This window comes from Oncorhynchus tshawytscha, linkage group LG01 (genome assembly GCF_018296145.1).
Source record: "Oncorhynchus tshawytscha isolate Ot180627B linkage group LG01, Otsh_v2.0, whole genome shotgun sequence".
Classification (NCBI taxonomy): Eukaryota; Metazoa; Chordata; class Actinopteri; order Salmoniformes; family Salmonidae; genus Oncorhynchus; species Oncorhynchus tshawytscha.
The window spans coordinates 35,015,884-35,036,310 of NC_056429.1; the positions used below are offsets into that span (position 1 = coordinate 35,015,884).

Sequence of the window (20,427 nt, forward strand, 5' to 3'; positions counted from 1 at the left end):
GCTCTATGCAAAGGGCTAATTATTGTACGTAGCTGTACGCTAAGCATATTTTCCCAGTGAATTGTTTAAACACATATAATTATCTCTGCACTGTGGTTATGTTCTGATGTTCTGTGTGTAGAAATAGTTTCTGCACGTTACAGCAAAGACATTAGTAGCTTGAGAACACACTAAAACAATACTGGTAACATTACTCAAATTCTGTGCGTATAATGCTTTATTTAGTGGTATAAGCATGTATGAGCCTTTATAATGTCTAATAATAAGACTTAAAGAAAATACTCACTTTATGCCCATCATCCATTCCTCACCACCTCTAAGGATGGCCAGTCCAGGACTATTCGGCAGTTCCAATTCACTGATTGGCCAGAACAAGGGGTGCCAAAAACTGGAGAGGGCTTTATCGACTTCATTGGCCAAGTGCATAAAACCAAGGAACAGTTCGGACAGGATGGACCCATCTCTGTGCACTGCAGGTAAGGGACACCAATGACAATTACCATTGTGTGTGTGTTTATGCATACGTGTGTGTGCTTATGCATACGTGTGTGTGCTTATGCATACGCGTGTGTGTGTGTGTGTGTGTGTGTGTGTGCGTGCGCGTGTGTGTGGCATCTACTCTCTTTGCTCCTCCACAGTGCTGGTGTTGGGCGGACTGGTGTGTTCATCACCCTGAGTATCGTGCTGGAGAGGATGAGGTACGAGGGGGTGGTGGACATCTTCCATACCGCCAAAACACTGAGGACCCAGAGACCTGCCATGGTGCAGACAGAGGTACAATGCAGTAACAACGCTACAGTATGTTGGGATAGACTGGTTAGAGAGGGGATAGGACTATATAGAAGCTCTTGGGTAGAGGCAGGTGACTAAGCAAACAAGGATTCAGTTGAAACAATAGTTTTAATTTACAAATCAGATTTATCTTGTGTGACGTCCTGTTGTGATACTGTGCCATAATATTAGAGGAAGGTAGGCAGATATCGGGAGGAAACTGGGATGTGGGGTTAGATTAATAAAGTGTAGTTATTTCAACATATTGCTACAAATACTCTCCTAGGCAAATGCAGAACTATTAAATCAAATCAAATTTTATTTGTCACATGCGCTGAATACAACAGGTAACCTTACCGTGAAATGCTTACTTACGAGCACTTAACCAACAATGCAGTTCAAGAAATAGGGTTCAGAAAATATTTACTAAATAAACTAATATAAAAAGTAACATAATAAAATAACAATAACGAGGCTATATACAGGGGGTACTGGTACCGAGTCAGTGTGCGGTGGTACAGGTTAGTTGAGGTAATTTGTCCATGTAGGTCGGGGTAAAGTGGCTCTATTTGTGATTGTAGATCACTCTCTTGACCGGCACTGCTCTGCCCCTCTTTGTTTCCCTCCCAGGACCAGTACCAGTTGTGCTACAGGGCAGCTCTGGAGTACCTTGGCAGCTTTGACCACTATGCAACATAATCACTCTCAGAATGCACTGGGACTCCTGGGGTTCCGGAGCGCCGCCAGTGTGTCCCTTCTGAGCCATATACACCCGGCTGACAAAGTCCAGAAACTGCCTGAGGGGAGAAGGGAGAGGGGGGAGGAAGAAGGGAGAGGGGTGAGGAGGAGAGGGAGAGAGCACAAGTCTGACTGGGCGACCTTCAATCAGGTGGAGCAGTACTCCTGGACTGACTGGCATAATAAACCTGCTTTAAAACCCTCCACTACTAAAATCTACTCCTCAAGAAATTATCTAAATGCTTCAGTGTGCTTCATTCTGACGTCTCTATACGTAATGCACACAACATAAAATCACTATTTCTGCCTCCTACTACTGCTGATATAGCAACGGTTATTTTTCTGCTTTTATTATGCATCAATATCAATATTCTTACCCATTATAAGTATGTGATTATTATTATTATTATTTTGAATTTATTTTCTAATCATTTATACTTTGGTTATTGTATGTCTTAACGTGTCTTATTTTAAATGAATTACTTGTATTTTTTAGCACAAGGGACATGAATTTTTAATATGCTCCGAGTTATTATTAATACTGGAGACGTATGCATACTCAGAGCTGCTAATAATAATTTTATTTTTTACCATAATTATAATATTCTAAAGTTCGCTATTCTCTGGTAGTATTCAGTGGTATATGGGGGACAATCTTTTATACGCCATTTCACTTCCTGGTACTTTACAAAACGACTAGCCATCTCCACAAAAAGAGATCAAACACATACACCAGAGTTAGTGGACTACTATAAAATAAACCTATATACAGTGCATTTGGAAAGTATTCAGACCCCTTGACTTTTTCCACATTTTGTTACGTTACCATTCTAGAATGGAATAAAAGCGTTTTTTCGCCCTATCACTCTACACACTATACCCCATAATGACAAAGCAAAAACAGGTTTGTAGAAATGTTTGCAAATGTATATAAAAAAAACAAACAGACCATTTAAATAAGTATTCAGACCCTTTACTAAGTACTTTGTTGAAGCACCTTTGGCAGCAATTACAGCCTCGAGTCTTCTTGGGTATGACCCTACAAGCTTGGCACACTTGTATTTGGGGAGTTTCTCCCATTCTTCTCTGCAGATTCAAGGACATTCAGAGACTTGTTTCGAAGCCACTCCTGCGTTGTCTTGACTGTTTGCTGAAAGTCGTTGTCCTGTTGGAAGGTGAAGCTTCGCCCCAGTCTGAGGTCTTCATCAAGGATCTCTCAGTACTTTGCTCCGTTCATCTTTCCCTCGATCCTGACAAGTCTCCCAGTCCCCGCCTCTGAAAAACATCTCCACAGCATGATGCTGCCACCACGCATCACTGTAGGGATGGTGCCAGGTTTCCTCCAGATGTGACACTTGGTATTCAGGCCAAAGAGTTCAATCTTGGTTTCATCAGACCAGAGAATCTTGTTTCTCATGGTCTGAGAGTCTAGGTGTCTTTTGGCAAACTACAAGCAGTGCCTTTTACTGAGGAGTAGCTTCCATCTGGCCACTCTACCATAAAGGTCTGAAATGTTCTCCCATCTCCACAGAGGAACTCTGGAGCTCTGTCAGGGTGACCATCGGCTTCTTGGTCACCTCCCTGACCAAAGCCCTTCTGTGAAAGAGAGGTGCGGGGGGGGCATAATCAACATCAAGGTCTTCAGAGTCCAGTGTGCTAACTGCCTTGTTCAGGGGCAGAAGGACATATTTTTACCTTGTCAGCTCGGGGATTTGATCCAGCAACCTTTTGGTTACTGGCCCAACACTCTAACCACTAGGCTACTTGCCATTGTGTTCTTGGGGACCTTCAATGCTGCAGATATTTGTTGGTACCCTTCCCCAGATCTGTGCCTCAACACAATCCTGTCTCGGCGCTCTATGGACAATTCCTTCGACCCCATGGCTTGGTTTTTGCTCTGACATACACTGTCAACTGTGGGGCCTTATATGGACGGGCGTGTGCCTTTCCAAATCATGTCCAATCAATTGAATTTAATACATGTGGACTCCAATCAAGTTGTGGAAACATCTCAAGGATGATCAATGGAAACAGGATGCAGCTGAGCTCAATTTTGGTCTCAGCCTGTTTCAAAGGGTCTGAATACTTATGTAAATAAGGTATTTTTGTTTTTTAAATAGAATACATTTGCAAAAAATTCTAAACCTGTTTTCGCTTTGTTATTATGGGGTATTGCGTGTAGATTGATCAAATTATTTATTTATTTAGTTCATCAATTTTAGAATAAGGCTGTAATGTAACAAAAATTTGAAAAAACCTGAATACTATCTGAGTCTGAATACTTTCCAAATGCACTGTATGGTTAAAAAACTGAATAGGCTAATCTTGATGACTTTTGAAAAATCTGCCATGTACAGATACCCAATAACTGTTTACTGTGATTTTCTCAATGCCTGTCGCTCAAAGAGCTCCGGTCCAAACTCTAGACACAGCGAAAGAAATACAGAAAACCACCGGTACATGGAAAGTTGTTTGTTCTTTTACATCCAGGTAGGTCGAGCATGGCCTGAGGTTGACTGAACCAAACCATCACTCCCGAATGTCACAGAGGAAATGGGACCCTGGCTCTGGTCTGATCTGACAAGCTATACCTAGTTTGGAGAAGCAGATATACAGAGCTCCACATCACAGACTAATGTACAGCCCCAACAACAACCATCCTATGAGAAGTGTTGAAGTGTCCAGACAGACAGTTATTCATCCATGTATTTCTGATTACCCTTCTGATTCTGAACTATGAACTGCACATGTCCATCTGCAAATGACTGGTCCAGCTCCCAATGACTGGCCAGCTCTGCAGATACAGTAACTGACAACAACCCAGATGAACGTCTCTTCTGACTGTCACTGACTCTACATCCATGGTATAACTGCTGTACTATACTGTATTATCTCCTCACTGTGGTACAGAAGGAAATTCTCCTGTAACACAAAGAAGCAGCATCAATGTACGGTGGAGGATCTCTACCTTATAGTCAAGCTTTTCTTTCTTAAGTGGTACTATAGAATTGCAAAATGAGGTGAATTTGGATTTAGTGGGCCCGGAAGAATGGACTACAAAACAGGATTCATTTCACTTTGTCTTCGAATAGTAATGTAGGGGTTCAATCTTTTTTCTATTTGTTAATAAAAAGGAGAGGAAAAAAATGTTGCAAAAACCTTGATGTTAATAAAGTTGAAAAATTTGGTTTTTTATAATGTGGTGGTTGCATGGCTGTTTTTTGTCTATGTTGTGGACATTCCACATGCACTCACGTGCACAATCATGCAGTCACAACTCACACACAAACACACACACACACTCACATGCACAAACATGCAGTCACAACTCACACACACACACACACACACACACACACAGTTCCCCTCTCTTCCCACCCCCATCCGTCCATGGACCTGCTCCCCCTTTATCTATCCCCTTGCCAGTACAACAGATTGTGGTGGATACCCCTCCAGCCAATGCCTGGCTGTGCTGTGTCCATGGACTGCCTGGACACTGCTATACAGCCACTCTGTCCTGACAGAACCCCTGGAATATTATGGTCACAAAATGATAGAAACAATGAATTTTGGTTTACAGTAGTAAGTAGGTACCAGCATTGTGACTAGGAGGATGTTGAGAATTGTTCAGATCTACAGTAACAGTTCGACATGTCAAATCAAAGTATATTTGTCACGTGCGCCAAATACAACAGGTGTAGTAGACCTTACAGTGAAATGCTTACTTACAGGCTCTTACAGTGCAATTTCAACAACAAAAAATATATTTTTTAAAAGGTATTAGGTGAACAATGTTAGGTGACATGTTGGGTAAACTCCAGGTTCCAAAGAGGAATACTCACTGTGTTGAACATAAAGATAATACAATTTACATGATTAATTCTTCGGCACTCATTAACCAGATTCAGTTGCTAAATAATATTTTCAATTGTGGAAAAAACAGATCACGTGAAAGACTACAATTTTAGGATTTGGTATTTGTACAGAGAAATGAGATGTCCTAGACTTAATCTTTTTTCTTTACATCATCTAACTTTTTAATGATTTATACCATATTAATAGTCTACGATTTGCAGGGCGTAAGTAATTTAACAAGGCGGAGTCATAGCAAAATAGTGCATTTTGATTTGTCTCGGTTGAGTGTTGGATACGCCCTCATTAAGCATTGTGCACAAACACGCACTGAGCATGCGTGCGACACTGGGTAACTTAATGGAGGACAATCTTTCCTACCCATGGTGAATTGTGAACAAATAATCTTCTGCTTTTGGAGATTTTGAAGTAGCAATCACTCATTACTTGGTCGTCAAGCGTAAGTTAATATTTTAAACAAAAAAATGTGTTTGCTTTTAAGTAGCTAACTACTGATAAGTAATGTTGCTGAAAATGGTATTCGCTCTTAGTCAAAGCTACGTTAGCGTAACGTACTAACTAACGTTACTTGCTTCTCAAAGTTGTGACGTTTTCAGTTGTTGCGTTTAACATGTTTGTCAGAATGACATGACACAACTACTATTACTTTGTCTTTGCTATAGCTGAAATGCATTAATAAGTAAACAATTATTAATTTGGCTAGGTTTGTAAGGCATCTTGCTAACGCTCTTTTCTGGGAGTTAGGTGACGACACTGGGCCCGTCGTTAAATGACTTGGCATTCAACCAATCACAAATGTAGGAATTAATTTAATCAGGATTTCGTCCAATCTGCAAGTGGGCAGGAACTTCGCAATTCGCTGACGTTAGCTGTCTTGAGGAATATTAGCATGCTAGCTTTCTTATGTTGTAGGAAGGAAAAGTTAAGACAACACAACGTTAGCATCATACGAAGCTAGCTACCATCTCACGGAGGAGATCAGAATTTAGTAAAAGACTAGCTTACTGCGAGGTAACGTTAGCTAGATAATTTTAGCTAACTGTCTCGTTTAAATTTGAGTTGTTGTTGCTGATATTAACGTTAGGCATTTGTCAGTATCTAGTTACTACAGCCACAGAGTCAAAATGACTATCGCAACTCATTAAAACAAACATTTGCTTTTTAGTCTTAATTGAAGGTTAGGCATAAGGTTAAGCAGTTTGGTAAGGTTCGGTTTAAAATAAAATGTTAAGAAGATGCATTTTAGAAATAGGCGTGGTTTATGACTCTGGCTGTGGTAACTAGTGACGACCGGCATCTAGCTAGTTAGCTCTTGGCATACTAGCTAGTTAAAGTTAACGTGTCGTTAGCATTCTGAACTGAAGTAATTTCGACGACATTAACTACCTGTCCCCACAATATGTATTTCTTCTACTGTGTTTTTGTGTGATGATAGTATACACTTCTGTAGTTGCCATAGTAGTAACGTTAGACTAAGCAGAGAGCTCCTGTAAATCTGTACATATACATTTATTTGTACGTTTTTTAATTTTTTTATCAGGTGTTTTGTTTTTGATAACGTTGAGTTTTATTGCATATTTCTGGTGGTTTTGACCCACAGATGGACTGGCAGGTAAAGTCATTATGGCTAAGCTAGCTACTTTAGCTAGCTAATTGTTTCTGTTCAATGATGCATCTGGACACTGTAGCAGCTTTTTTGTTTCACCTGGCTGCTGGTTCCTGATCCTTTTTGAAAATATCAATTGAAGAGTCACCTGAAGCTCGAGAGGAATTGAAGCTGCAGCAAAGCAGTGGTCACCAATCTTTTCTTAGTCAATATCACTTTCTTAGTCAAAGTGCAAGCTGAGATCCACCGCTTATATTTTTGGGGAACATTACTTTAAAAAAGTAATCATATGCAACATTAAGCTATTAAAAGCAGTACCGTAGCAGTGAGGTTTGTGCAGTTGGCTATAGGCCCAATATGTTGTCACTGCTTTATCTTGGCCAGGTCGCAATTGTAAATGAGAACTTGTTCTCAACTTGCCTACCTGGTTAAATAAAGGTAAAATAAATAAAAAAATAAAAAACTGCATATTGGCTTTGCTTGAATTGCCCTGCCAATGCATTGTTAGTTATATTAAAACATTTAAGGTAGGATATATGATCTATTGTTGTTGCATTACTTGTGAGGCACAGCGGAGTGAGCACAGTTAAATAATTTGCTTTATTTTATTGGGCTGATGGTGCCTGCATCTGATGGTCAGTCTCCGCTGAGGGAGAGCGCAACAGACTGATGAGGGTCCGCTGCTCAACGTCCCTCCGCTCTCCCTTTCCTCTTCTGACACTGACCAAAAAGGGACACTGTGTTCCAGCTGATGGCGAAACTTAGTTGCATTGCATTATTTCTGCCTCATGAACAAATTCATGCTGTTACTCCTATGAACAGAGAAAGTGAAATTCCTTGATATTAAAAAATTTGCTAATAATAAAAATGAAATCCTATTGATGCACATTTCTACTCGTTCATTAGATGCAATGCTGGTTGTAGCATGATGAACACATTTTATGGCCTATAAAAGTATTGACAGAACTTACACATGAACTCACTCAAAAACAGCTGTTCTTTGCTGTATTTGTTGAGTCTCTCCCGAGTCTAGGGCTGACCCCATTTAGTCAACTGGTCAGTCGGCTGTTTTTGAAATTCTTTTTTTTAACTACCGTAGGCAAGTAAGTTAAGAACAAATTCTTATTTACAATGATGGCCTAGGAACAGTGGATTTTTTGTCTGCTCTGGGCTTTGATCTTGCAACCTTTCGGTTACAAGTCCAACGCTCTAACCACTAGGCTACCTGCTGCCCCAGGTTGATGGGCTGTTAGTCGACCAATATTATTTAGTTGAGCAGTTGGAAAAAAAAATATTTATTTTATGGTACCTCTTGATTGATGACTGTCCCAGTGAACTAATCCATTATGGAGGCTGCGGGATGGCACATTAATATCAACAGTAGTACATTTACCGTTAATTCCCATTTGCAGAGTGCACAACCTAGGCTACACTTGTGAGAAACAAGTTTTGGTTTATTTCATTCCATTTACGAGTTGTCAATTTTATTAATTGTGTTTGGTTTGGAGTGCTTCTTTCAATGTTGAGTTAGGACGCCCACCTTGTTTACGCATAGAAGTAGGCCTAGGCTACCTGTCCTGCGCGCTAATGTAGACTTATAAATGTGCCCTTTTGGAACTAACCACATCTGAACTAACCACCACTAATGAGCTTCTCCAAGTAATCTTTTCTTCACCTTCAACAGCAAGTAAACAGTCTGTTTTTACATCCATTGAGAATGTTCAAATGGGCTACATTGAGGAACTACAGTCAATCTTTCCAGCTAACTTCCTTTCCTATCAGTGTGAAAAGTGGAGGGAAAAAAAGTAATCCTCTGATCTGGTGGAAACATCATAATAGGCCTACCTGATTACTTTTTATCCCTTGCGCAAATAGCCTACAGCTGTGTCAGTCTGGAGCTCACTGGCCTGGGAAACTCTGAGGGTGCAGGATATACAATGTTTCACGTTTGTTAGCACATTTTAGGCTGATGCAGTGTTTCAATTTCCTTGCAGACAGGCAATGATATTTATTTGTATTAGTATATTTTCTACCTGCAGGCTGTTATGTTTTTATTTGTTGGCATTATGTAGGCAATTTTCTTTACATAGTTGGCAATATAAGTTTTTTTTGGTTAGGCTGTCCTGAACTCTGGCTCGGGTCATTTGTGTGTCTTAAGCTCAGTAGCATACATATAGTTGATTGTATTAAAACGTGGAAAAATACACTTAAATTGACAAGTAGATTGGTCGAAAGAACAGACAACTTTAAATTTGTCGGGGACAGCCCTTACTCTAATCATGGTTTTGAAATCATTTTGCTGTAGCTTTCTTTTTACACCTGCTTCATTTCTGTAGACATGGTAATCTGAGCTATCCGATTGGTCAGCGGTAGGCCCCGGAAGGCAGAGTTTGAAATGGTTAAAAATCGGGGCAGCTGATTGGGTGCACCTACCACCAACTACGAGAATCTTTAATTTAAAAAAAAAAAATGCTTTTTTCCCCACTTTTTTTTTACAGAAATGTTTGGCGATAGACCAGTCGATTGCGATCGACCGGTTGGTGACCACTGGAGGAAAGGAATGCAGTACTGAGGCAGAAGGTTCGTAGTGAGGACGACTGACTACTACTCTGAACTGTGTGTGGTGAGCTTTCTGGCGCCCAGAGCTGCTGAGGCATCACCTAAGTGGGTGCCACACATTGTGAAGGAGCAGGTCCAGTAGCTACACGACTCAAGCTGGTTCCCAGAGTAGCCCTCTACATCAGTGTTTCCCAACCGGGCAGTCCCCAGTGGGTACGTGGGGGAAAATAAAATAAAAAATAATGTTTGCGCCGGGTATGGGCCAAATCGGAAGGAAGTGGTACTCGCTAAGCAAGCAGTGTTAAGTCGTTTACACAAACAGTTGGTGTGCGACAGGTGGTCGAGACTGTATATGTTATCAACGATGCAATGCCACAGTAGCTACAGTCCATTAATTATTCCTGATATAATTTATACAAAGACAGAATTCACAAATGCTATAGCACAACGGCAGAGTCATGTCTTAAATGTAACACCAACAGTGACTTAATGATTCATGCCTTCTGGGAATGCTATGAAGTCAAAGTTATGGGCGGAATTAGAAAGTTGGTAGACAGAAGTTTTACAATATAAATGTACTTTTTAATCTATCGGCATATTTCAAGACATGGCATATGAGGGTGTGGTGAGATGCACAATGGGTTGGACTATACTTTTCTTGTCGATCATTTTGAAAACGTTTTTGTTTAAACTCAATCAAATGACCCTCAATTGTAAGACAATGCATTTCATTCATTCTATTTAAATATTTAAAAAATGTGCTACAGAGAAACAGAATAGAAATTTGAGGTCATATGGCATAGTTTTACAAGCACTAGAAGTTGAAACGGTGGGGACGTGGGTCTGAGCAGGTGTTATGTCAGCAATGTTTGTCTATTGTATTGTCTCTGTATGGTTTCTAATGTTTAAAAAAAAATCTTGCAAATTAAAATAAATGCAAATTATTACTGATAACGAACCTTGCGAATGTCAGACTCCATCCTGTGAAACACACCGATTGCAATAATGCAAATTATTCCTGATAACTAGACCCATGTGAGAAGTCCTCAAACTTAAAGGGAAAAAATCAGCCCAAAACCACTAAATATGTGAAATGTTTTTGTTTCATTTTGGCATTTAAAATAAGGTTGGTAGCAACATGGAAAATCTCTTGTGGAAATCTGTTGCAGCTCAAATTGACTACAAAATCTGCAATGCCCTCTATGGTTTGGCTGGCTGGCTAGCAAGCAAACATAACTACACACAATAATACCAAGGACAAGATCAGCATGTAACGTAGCTAGTTAGTGCAGTTTATTTAGGCGATTTTACAGCTGTCAATTTTAAGAGTCTACAATCTCACCATGGTCAATTTGCGGATCGATGTGCTTCACAGGATGGAGTCTGACATTCGCAATGGCAGATATAATTTTGAAGAGATGGGGAAATGTTGCCCATGCTACGTCAAAGGGTTGCACGGTACATTCTGGCCGATTCTGGTAAAAGAAACGCGCTCCATCAATTCAAATTTTATTTGTAACAAGTGCCAAATACATTAGGTGTGAAAAACTTACATGTCCTTAACCAACCATTGCAGTTCACATAACAATAATGATGCTATATACAGGAGGGTACCAGTACCGAGTAAATGTGCAGGGGTACAGGTAGTCGAGGTAATTTGTACATGTAGGTAGGCGTAAAGTGACTGCATAGATAATAAACAGTGAGTAGTAGCGGTGTAAAAACAAAGGGTGGTGGTGTCAATGTAAATAGTCCGGGTGGCCATTTGATTAATTGTTCAGCAGTCTTATGGCTTAGTGGTAGAATGTGTTAACCTCTTGGTGTTAGGGGGCAGTATTTTCATTTTTGGAAAAAAAAACGTTCCCGTTTTAAACGGGATATTTTGTCAGGAAAAGATGCTAGAATATGCATATAATTGACAGCTTTGGATAGAAAACACTAACGTTTCCAAAACTGTACAGATATTGTCTGTGAGTATAACAGAACTGATGTTGCAGGCGAAAGCCTGAGAAAAATCCAATCCGGAAGTGCCCCAGGTTTTTAAAGCGCTGCATTCCAATGACTCCCTATTCAGCTGTGAATGTACCATCAACGAGCGTATGCTTTCTACATATTCCCCAAGACGTCTACAGCATTGTGATGTAGTTTTACGCATTTCTGTTGAAGAATAGCCATAGGCGGCCACATTGCGTAAGTGATCACATGGTGGCTCCGAGAGAGATTCTCGCGTAAAATACAGAGGTAGCCATTATTCCAATCGGTCCTAGTGAAAAACGAATTGTCCTGACAGATATATTATCGAATAGATATTAGAAAAACACCTTGAGGATGGATTCTAAACAACGTTTGCCATGTTTCTGTCGATATTATGGAGCTAATTTGGAATATTTTTTGGCGTTGTGGTGACCGCAATTTCCGGGCGATTTCTCAGCCAAACGTGAAGAACAAACGGAGCTATTTCGTCTACAAAAATAATATTTTGGGAAAAAATGAATATTGGCTGTCTACCTGGGAGTCTCGTGAGTGAAAACATCCGAAGTTCATCAAAGGTAAACGATTTAATTTGATTGCTTTTCTGATTTCCGTGACACGGTTGCCTGCTGCTAGCAAGGCATTATGCTATGATAAACTTACACAAATGCTTGTCTAGCGTTGGCTTTAAAGCATATTTAGACAATCTGAGATGACAGTGTGATTAGCAAAAAGCTAAGCTTTGTTCCAATATATTTCACTTGTGATTTTCATGAATAGGAATATTTTCTAGGAAGATTTATGTCCGTTGCGTTATGCTAATTAGTGTCGGATGATGACAATGGTCCCGTTCACAGGATGGGGTGTCACTACAGGTTAACTTATGGCTGAAATCCCGTTAACGGGATCGATTTGACAACAGCTAGTGAAAGTACAGGGTGCCAAATTCAAACAGAAATCTCATAATTAAAATTCCTCAAACAAGTATTATACACCATTTAAAAAAAATAAACTTGTTGTTAATCCCACCACAGTGTCCGATTTCAAAAAGGCTTTACGACGAAAGCATACCATGCGATTGTTAGGTCAGTGCCTAGTCACATTAAAAACAGCCATTTTTCCAGCCAAAGAGAGGAGTCACAAAAAGCAGAAAGAGAAAATGAATCACAAACCTTTGATCTTCATCAGATGGCACTCATAGGACTTCATATTACACAATACATGTATGTTTTGTTCGATAAAGTTCATATTTATATCCAAAAATCTCAGTTTAGATTGGCATGTTATGTTCAGTAATGTTTTGCTTCCAAAATATCTGGTGATTTTTGCAGAGAGCCACATCAATTTATAGAAATACTCATCCTAAATGTTGATAAATACAAGTGTTATGCATGGAATTAAAGATATACTTCTCCTTAATGCAACCACTGTGTCAGATTTGAAAAAAGCTTTACAGGGAAAGCACACCATGGAATAATCTGAGTACAGCGCTCAGAGACCAAAACAAGCCATACAGATACCCGCCATGTTGTGGAGTCAACAGAAGTCAGAAATGGCATTATAAATATTCACTTAGCTTTGATCTTCATCGGAATGCACTCCCAGGAATCCCAATTCCACAATAAATGTTCGTTTTGTTCGATAAAGTCCATTTATGTCCAAATACCTCCTTGTTTGCACGTTTAGTTCACAAATCCAAATTCACAAGGCACAGGCACTTAATTCAGACAACAGTTCCATTACAGTTCGTAGAAACATGTCAAACGATGTATAGAATAAATCTTTAGGATGTTTTTTTATCATAAATCTTCAATAATATTCCTACCGGACAATTCCTTTGTCTTTAGAAATGAAAAGTAACAGAGCTCGTGCTCACGGCCGCACGCGAGACTTAGCTCATGGCATTCTGCCAGACACCTGGTTCAAATGGCTCTTATTCGCTTCCCCTTCACAGTAGAAGCCTGAAACTTGGTTCTAAAGACTGTTGACATCTAGTGGAAGCCTAAGGAAGTGCAATCGGACCAAATTTTACACTAAATTGGATAGGCAAAGACGTGAATCTACAAACCTTAGATTTCCCACTTCTTGGTTTGATTTTTTTTCTCAGGTTTTTGCCTGCCATATGAGTTCTGTTATACTCAGACATCATTCAAACAGTTTTAGAAACTTCAGTGTTTTCTATCCAAATCTACTACTAATATGCATATTTTAGTGTCTGGGCCTGAGTAGCCGGCAGTTTACTCTGGGCACCTTATTCATCCGAGCTACCCAATACTGCCCCCCAGCCATAAGAAGTTAAAGAAAAAAATCTTCATCCAGTTCGAAGTGAGCAATCGCCTTTTCGTAATTTTTAATAACCTTTTATTTAACTAGGCAAGTCAGTTAAGAACACATTCTTATTTACAATGACGGCCTAGGAACAGTGGGTTAACTGCCTTGTTCAGAGGGAGAACGACAGATTTTTACCTTGTCAGCTCGGGGATTCGATCTTGCAACCTTTTGGTTACTAGTCCAACGCTCTAACCACTAGGCTGTTGTGATGTCCAGAAGTTAATTTCGGTCATAAGAGACAGTAGTAGCAGCAACATTATGTACAAAATAAGTCAGGCAATTTTGTCATTGTTTTCGTCATTGTTTATTTCGTTTGAAGCTCATAAAATGGGATTCCCCCCCTCTGGCACCATTATTTTGACATGAAGAAGTGAATGTGAGACTATAGGGCGCATGAATTTCGTCAGCAAGAAGTATGACATTACAAATCTTTTCCGTAATGTGAGAATTTAACTTGCTATCTGTAGAATCGTATAGCTTTGGAATCGTGACATTACGTACTTTCGAGGAAAATAGGCACATTTGACACTGACTTTGAGAAGGGATTGCGTGAAGATAAGCTTAGCAACTGCGTGACGCAGCATGACAAGGTGAAAGCGATTGGTTGACAGTCTGCTGGGTGGGGTGTTAGGAATCCAAGGAAACTATATCTCCTTTCTATAATATCTCTGACAGCGGCATCATGCAATGCACCCTGGACTAAGGAGGCAGGCAAATAGGAAAAATGTGCTAGACCCTCTGTTTAATTACACATTGCTTGAGGTAGGAATATCACAAAAATATCAATGGCCCTTTTCGAGAGAAGACGTCCTCCCGAGTTATGACATCGGCCAATATTGAGATGTGAAATGTATGATGATTTCGCGATGTAAGTCTTATTAACTTTCATTGTAGTAAGAGCAACTTTATGACGGTGTTATGCATACCGGCTGGATTTCTGCCTGCTTGAACACCAATATCTAAGATAAACATGAAATGACCCTGGGAATCGGTAGGACATCACTCAGATACACAACAATAAATTAACATTCAAAATGGGTGAACATTTCCTTCAACACAAAATTATTATTCAGAGGTGAAGCATTGGCTATCAAAATGTGATGCAATTAACACAGACATCAGATCAACAACAAAAACACATGTTCTCTCTTGCTCTGATCTGCAGACACTGGACAACTCCAGGATGGCAACAGACACTGCATCCCAGCAGACTCCTGGCTCCAAGATCATGACTTTTCACCCTTCCATGGAGGAGTTTAAGGACTTCAGCCGTTACATCGCCTACATGGAGTCACAAGGAGCTCACCGAGCTGGAATGGCTAAGGTTAGTGTGTGTGTTTGTTTCTGAAGATAGAATGATGACTGCTTATGCATATTATGTTTCAAATGTTTATATCCCATTCTATAAAGAATACACTCTGCATAAATTAAGACAATGCTATGTTTTGTGTGTGTGTGTGTTGCAGGTTATTTCACCCAAAGACTGGAAGCCCAGACGTACTTATGATGACATAGATGACCTGGTGATCCCTGCTCCTATACAGCAAGTGGTGACTGGCCAGTCCGGTCTCTTCACACAGTACAACATCCAAAAGAAACCCATGACCGTCCGAGAGTTCCGCAAGACTGCCAACACAGACAAGTGAGCTTTCACACTGTTAAACACAGTACTCATTTTTAACATAGTTATACACATGGTTGTAATATAGTACATTCACATTGTTAAAAGTTCTACACATGGCGCAGGACACATGATACATTGTTATAGACTACACATGGTTGTAATATTGGTTTTATTTCTCAAAACACTGAAGCCATGGATCACAAGCAACAGCCACACTGAGCTAAAGGCTAGAGCGGGACACTAATCCCGTAATCTTATAAGAAATCCCGGTGAACCATCAAACAGGCAAAACGTCAATACAGGACTGAGATTGAATCCTACTATACTGGCTCTGACGCTCGTTGGCTGTGGCATGGCCTGCAAACTATTACGGACTACAAAGGAAAACCCAACTGCGAGCTGCCTAGTGACGTGAGCCTACCAGACGGGCTGAATGCATGCATGCATGTATGTATGAGAGCATCAGCTGTTCCGGATGACTGTGTGATCACGCTCTCTGTAGCCGTGAGCAAGACTTTTTAAACAGGTCAACATTCAAAAGGCTGCGGGGCCAGAAGTGTACTCCAAGCATTCGTGGACCAACTGTCTTCACTGACATTTTCAACCTCTCCCTGACTGAGTCTGTAATACCTACATATTTCAAGCAGACCAACATAGTCCCTGTGCCCAAGAAAGTGAAGGTAGCCTGCCTAAATGACGACTACCCCGTAGTACTCGCGTTGGTAGCCATGAGGTGCTTTGAAAGGCTGGTCATGGCTCACATCTACACCATCATCCCAGAAACCCTAGACCTGCTACAATTCGCATACCGCCACAACAGATCCACAGATGATGCAATCTCATTCCTACTCCACACTGCCTTTTCCCACCTGGACAAAGGAATGCCTACGGAAAGTATTCAGAACCTGGACTTTTTCTACATTTTGTTACAATTAGTCTAATTCTAAAATTGATTCAATTGTTTTTTTCCCCCTTAATCTACACAGGATTTTACATAGGATTTCAGACCCTTTACTCAGTACTTTGTTGAAGCACCTTTTGTCAGTGATTACAGGATTGAGTCTTCTTGGGTATGACAATATTATGTTATTGACTGTACGTTTGTTTGTGTAAGTCTGTTTTGTCGCACTGCTTTGCTTTATCTTGGCCAGGTCAGTTGTAAATGAGAACTTGTTCAACTGGCCTACCTGGTTAAATAAAGATGAAATAAAAACAAGCTTGGCCCAACTATATTGGGAGTTCCTCCCAATCCTCAAGCTCGGTCAGGTTGGATGGGGAGCGCTGCTTCACAGCTATTTTGAGGTTTCTCCAGAGATGTTTGATTGGGTTCAAGTCCGGGATCTGGCTGGGCCACTCGAGGACATTCAGAGACTTGTCCCGAAGATTCTCCTGCATTGCCTTGGCTGTGTGCTTAGGGTTGTTGTCCTGTTGGAAGGTGAACCTTCGCCCCGGTCTGAGGTCCTGAGCGCTCTGGAGCAGATTTTCATCAAGGATCTCTCTGAACTTTGTTCCGTTCATCTTTCCTTTGATCCTGACCAGTCTCCCAGTCCCTGCTGCTGAAAAACATCCCCACAGCATGATGCTGCCACCCATGCTTCAGCATAGGGATGGTGCCAGGTTTCTTCCAAATGTGGTGCTTGGCATTCATGCCAAAGAGTTCAATCTTGGTTTCATCAGACCAGAGAATCTTGTTTCTCATGTTCTGAGTTTCCTGTAAGTGCCTTTTACTGAGGAGTGGCTTCCGTCTGGCCACTCTACCGTACAGGCCTGATTTGGTGGAGTACTGCAGAGATGGTTGTCCTTCTGGAAGGTTCTCCCATATCCACAGAAGTCGAGTGCTGTCAGTGACCATCGGGTTCTTGGTCACATCCCTGACCATGGCCCTTCTCTCCAAATTGCTCAGTTTGGCTAGCAAGAGTCTTGGTGGTTCCAAATGTCTTCCGTTTAAGAATGATGGAGGCCACTGTGTTCTTGGGGACCTTCAATGCTGCAGACATTTGTTTTGGTACCTTCACTAGATTTGTGCGGACACAATCCTGTCTCGGAGCTCTACGGACAATTCCTTCGACCTCATGGCTTGGTTTTTGCTCCAACATGCAATTGTGGGACAATATGTAGACTGGGGTGTGCCTTTCCAAATCATGTCCAATCAATTGGATTTACCACCGGTGGACTCCGATCAAATTGATCATCCATGAGCTGTTTCTACAATGGAAACAGTATGCACCTGAGCTCAATTTTGAGTCGCATAGCAAAGGGTCTGAATACTTAGGGTCTGAATAAGGTATGTTTTTAGTAAATATATTGACTTTAGCTTTGTCATTATGGGGTGTTTTGAGGACATAAACAAAAAAATTAACATTACAATGTGGAAAAGTCTAGGGGTATGAATACTTTCTGAATGCAGTGTGTTATTTTATTTGTAAATGATAAATATTGATACATTTACTAGCTCAAACACAATCTGCAAAGATTAGTTAATTGCATATCAGTTAATGGCTCAGCACTGCTACATAGTACATACACCAAAGTAGGCTTGGGCCATATCCAGATTTTCATACCGTCCTCCTCATCCCTGGATTTACGGTATTACCGGCATGGCCCACAAGGGGCGGCAAAGTTAGAGCATCCCATTGGGCCTCTACCAGAATGCTAACAAAATTAGCACAAACTAATAGTGACATTACATAGACATTGTTTAGCTAAACAGTAACGAGCGAAAGCGAACATAACTAAGTGCAAAGCCAGCTCAAAGTTATGCAAGCATAGTTAGTAGCTACTGAATGTAATTTTTGTTGAGTTCGGACATTTCCAAGCAAAAGTGAGCGAGGGGAAAAAACTGTGCAAATCAACAAAGTTGTGATGAATGCTCTTCTGTGTACACGGAGCAGAGGGGGAGAATGGAGGAGGAAAGACCGCTAGTAGGCAGCAAAGGGGGGGAAAATGGTAATTGTATGCATCTCTTCCAGAACTTTAAAAAAAACTTCTGGCAGAAATCCATTAGCTTATGGCAAACATTTAGCCATTGAATTTCATACAAGTGTAACTTCATCACCTCCTGTGCGTTGCACAACAGAGACTTGCCCATAGTTATAGAACGCTATGGACTCACCAGCTTCTGCTTTCTCCTGTTATGCTATTTACAAACAAACACGTGACTGGCTCAACTGCTCTGGGGAACTTCATAATGTGGCAGGTGAAATTTAAGAACACAATCTGCCTTTTCTCTGTTGGGTTCTGAGAATATGGAAAACGTATTCATGTCACTGAGGAAGAGAGGGTAATGTATAACATTTACTTTGTCAGGATTTGTTGTTAGCCATCAGGGATCTTTTGGGAGAAGAGACAGTCTGGTACCAGTCACCATGACAGCCGTGAGTTGGAGTGAGCACTTTGGGGCCCTCGGTCAGGTCAAATGAAGTGAGGAAGAATGGGTATCACTAAAGTTCTTACTAGCAACAGATGCATTGGCTGTTCAGATGTGTCGGAGGAGACTCCGCATTGGAGAAAGGGTTAAATATCAGTGCTTTATGTGAATATGTTGTCTGTTCAGCTGTTCGATCCTTTGAGAAGAATAAACTTGGTTTGAGCTTTCATAGTGTCTTAGGTTCTAATTATCAGTAAGACCTCAACATCTAAGTATTGCAGAAGTTGACTGCAGGTATTAACTGAAAGTAGCTACAAATATTAAAATGTATTGGAGAAATTTCCAAGAAATAGTGTTGACAATATTGAAAAACCAGCCTACCCCATTTTGATATAGTCCCAAGTTTACACCATAGACCTACAGTCACACACACAAGCTCAGCAGATTTTAATTTCAAATTAAAAATTCATGTTTATGCAGCAAATGTTAGTGCATCGAACCAAATTGCATCTTCGTTTTTTTTAATCAAACTGAGTCGCACCAAATCGTTCCTGTATCGTATTGGAGCCCATGGCATGTATCTAGATCAGTATCGAATCGTCTTGAAAAGGAAATGTATACAGCCCTACTTGTTTAGTTATCTTCTGTTACTTTTGTTGTAGGTTCTGTAACCCCCGATATGTGGATTTTGATGAGCTGGAGAGAAAGTTTTGGAAGAACCTGACTTTTAACCCCCCTCTCTATGGAGCAGATGTCAACGGAACACTCTATGATCCAGTGAGTGATTCCATCTCATTCCATGACCATTCCATGTTCTAATTCTATTTCAATAGACCATTCACTGTCATTAAACGCATTAAAGCTTTTACTTTACCAATGTATTCTCCAAACATCAGCCCTCCATTTGGCTCCATTTCGGATTTGAACCCACAGCCTTCTGTTTAAATGTCAATGTCGTCACCCTTAAAGTTCCAAAGCAGACGTTTTTATATCAATATCAAATCATTTCTGGGTAAAAATGAAGTATCTTGTGACTGTACAACCATTTTCTTTTTGACCATTTTAATTGAGAACATAGCTTCTCAGCAAAGAGCAATTTCTCAAGCAAGAATTCTTCTAGGGTTGTCTGGGAGTGGTCTGAGTGGGGAGAGAAACTGAAAACTGCTGTTATTGGTTTGGAACTCTTATTGGTCTATTAACAAATTTAACGCCAGGTGATGTCACCAGCAGGCCAAAACTCCATCCCACCACAACAGGCTTACATTTCAGGCTGCCTTTTGAAACTGCTCTTATCATTTTCACAGTATTTTTTTCCAACCTCAACTGCACTGGGCCTTTAACAACATCGTCTCTGCTCTCTCTCTCCTAGGACGTGACAGAGTGGAACATTGGTCATCTGAACACTATCCTGGACACTGTGGAGAGGGAGAGTGGGATCAAGATCAAAGGGGTAAACACTCCTTACCTGTATTTTGGCATGTGGAAGAGTACCTTCGCCTGGCACACTGAAGACATGGATCTCTACAGCATCAACTACCTTCACTTTGGAGAGCCCAAGTCCTGGTAGAGTTTAGTTTTATTTATTTT

General features: G+C 40.6%; 2 protein-coding genes across 9 annotated transcripts in view; both read left to right on the forward strand.

Annotated features, from left to right (window-relative positions):
- LOC112249942 (receptor-type tyrosine-protein phosphatase F-like) overlaps positions 1–2,441 on the forward strand; it is a 318,952-nt gene extending 316,511 nt beyond the window's left edge. For both annotated transcript variants that reach the window (XM_024419699.2, XM_024419707.2), the window contains 3 exons: positions 322–476; positions 639–774; positions 1,402–2,441. In XM_024419699.2, coding sequence (XP_024275467.1) covers positions 322–476; positions 639–774; positions 1,402–1,470 — 360 coding nt within the window. In that variant the 3' untranslated portion in view covers positions 1,471–2,441. The remainder of the gene's footprint in view (positions 1–321; positions 477–638; positions 775–1,401) is intronic.
- A 3,240-nt stretch (positions 2,442–5,681) lies between these two features.
- Positions 5,682–20,427, forward strand: part of LOC112249956 (lysine-specific demethylase 4A-like) — a 55,531-nt gene continuing 40,785 nt past the window's right edge. For 2 of the 7 annotated variants that reach the window (XR_002953463.2, XM_024419764.2), the window contains exons 1-6: positions 5,688–5,821; positions 9,487–9,568; positions 15,015–15,173; positions 15,316–15,491; positions 19,503–19,617; positions 20,210–20,403. Coding sequence is in view for 6 of the 7 variants with exons in the window: in XM_024419764.2 (XP_024275532.1) it covers positions 15,033–15,173; positions 15,316–15,491; positions 19,503–19,617; positions 20,210–20,403 (626 nt within the window). In the remaining variant the exon portion in view is untranslated. The other 5 variants (XM_024419718.2, XM_024419726.2, XM_042320750.1 and 2 more) reach the window with 5 other exon arrangements.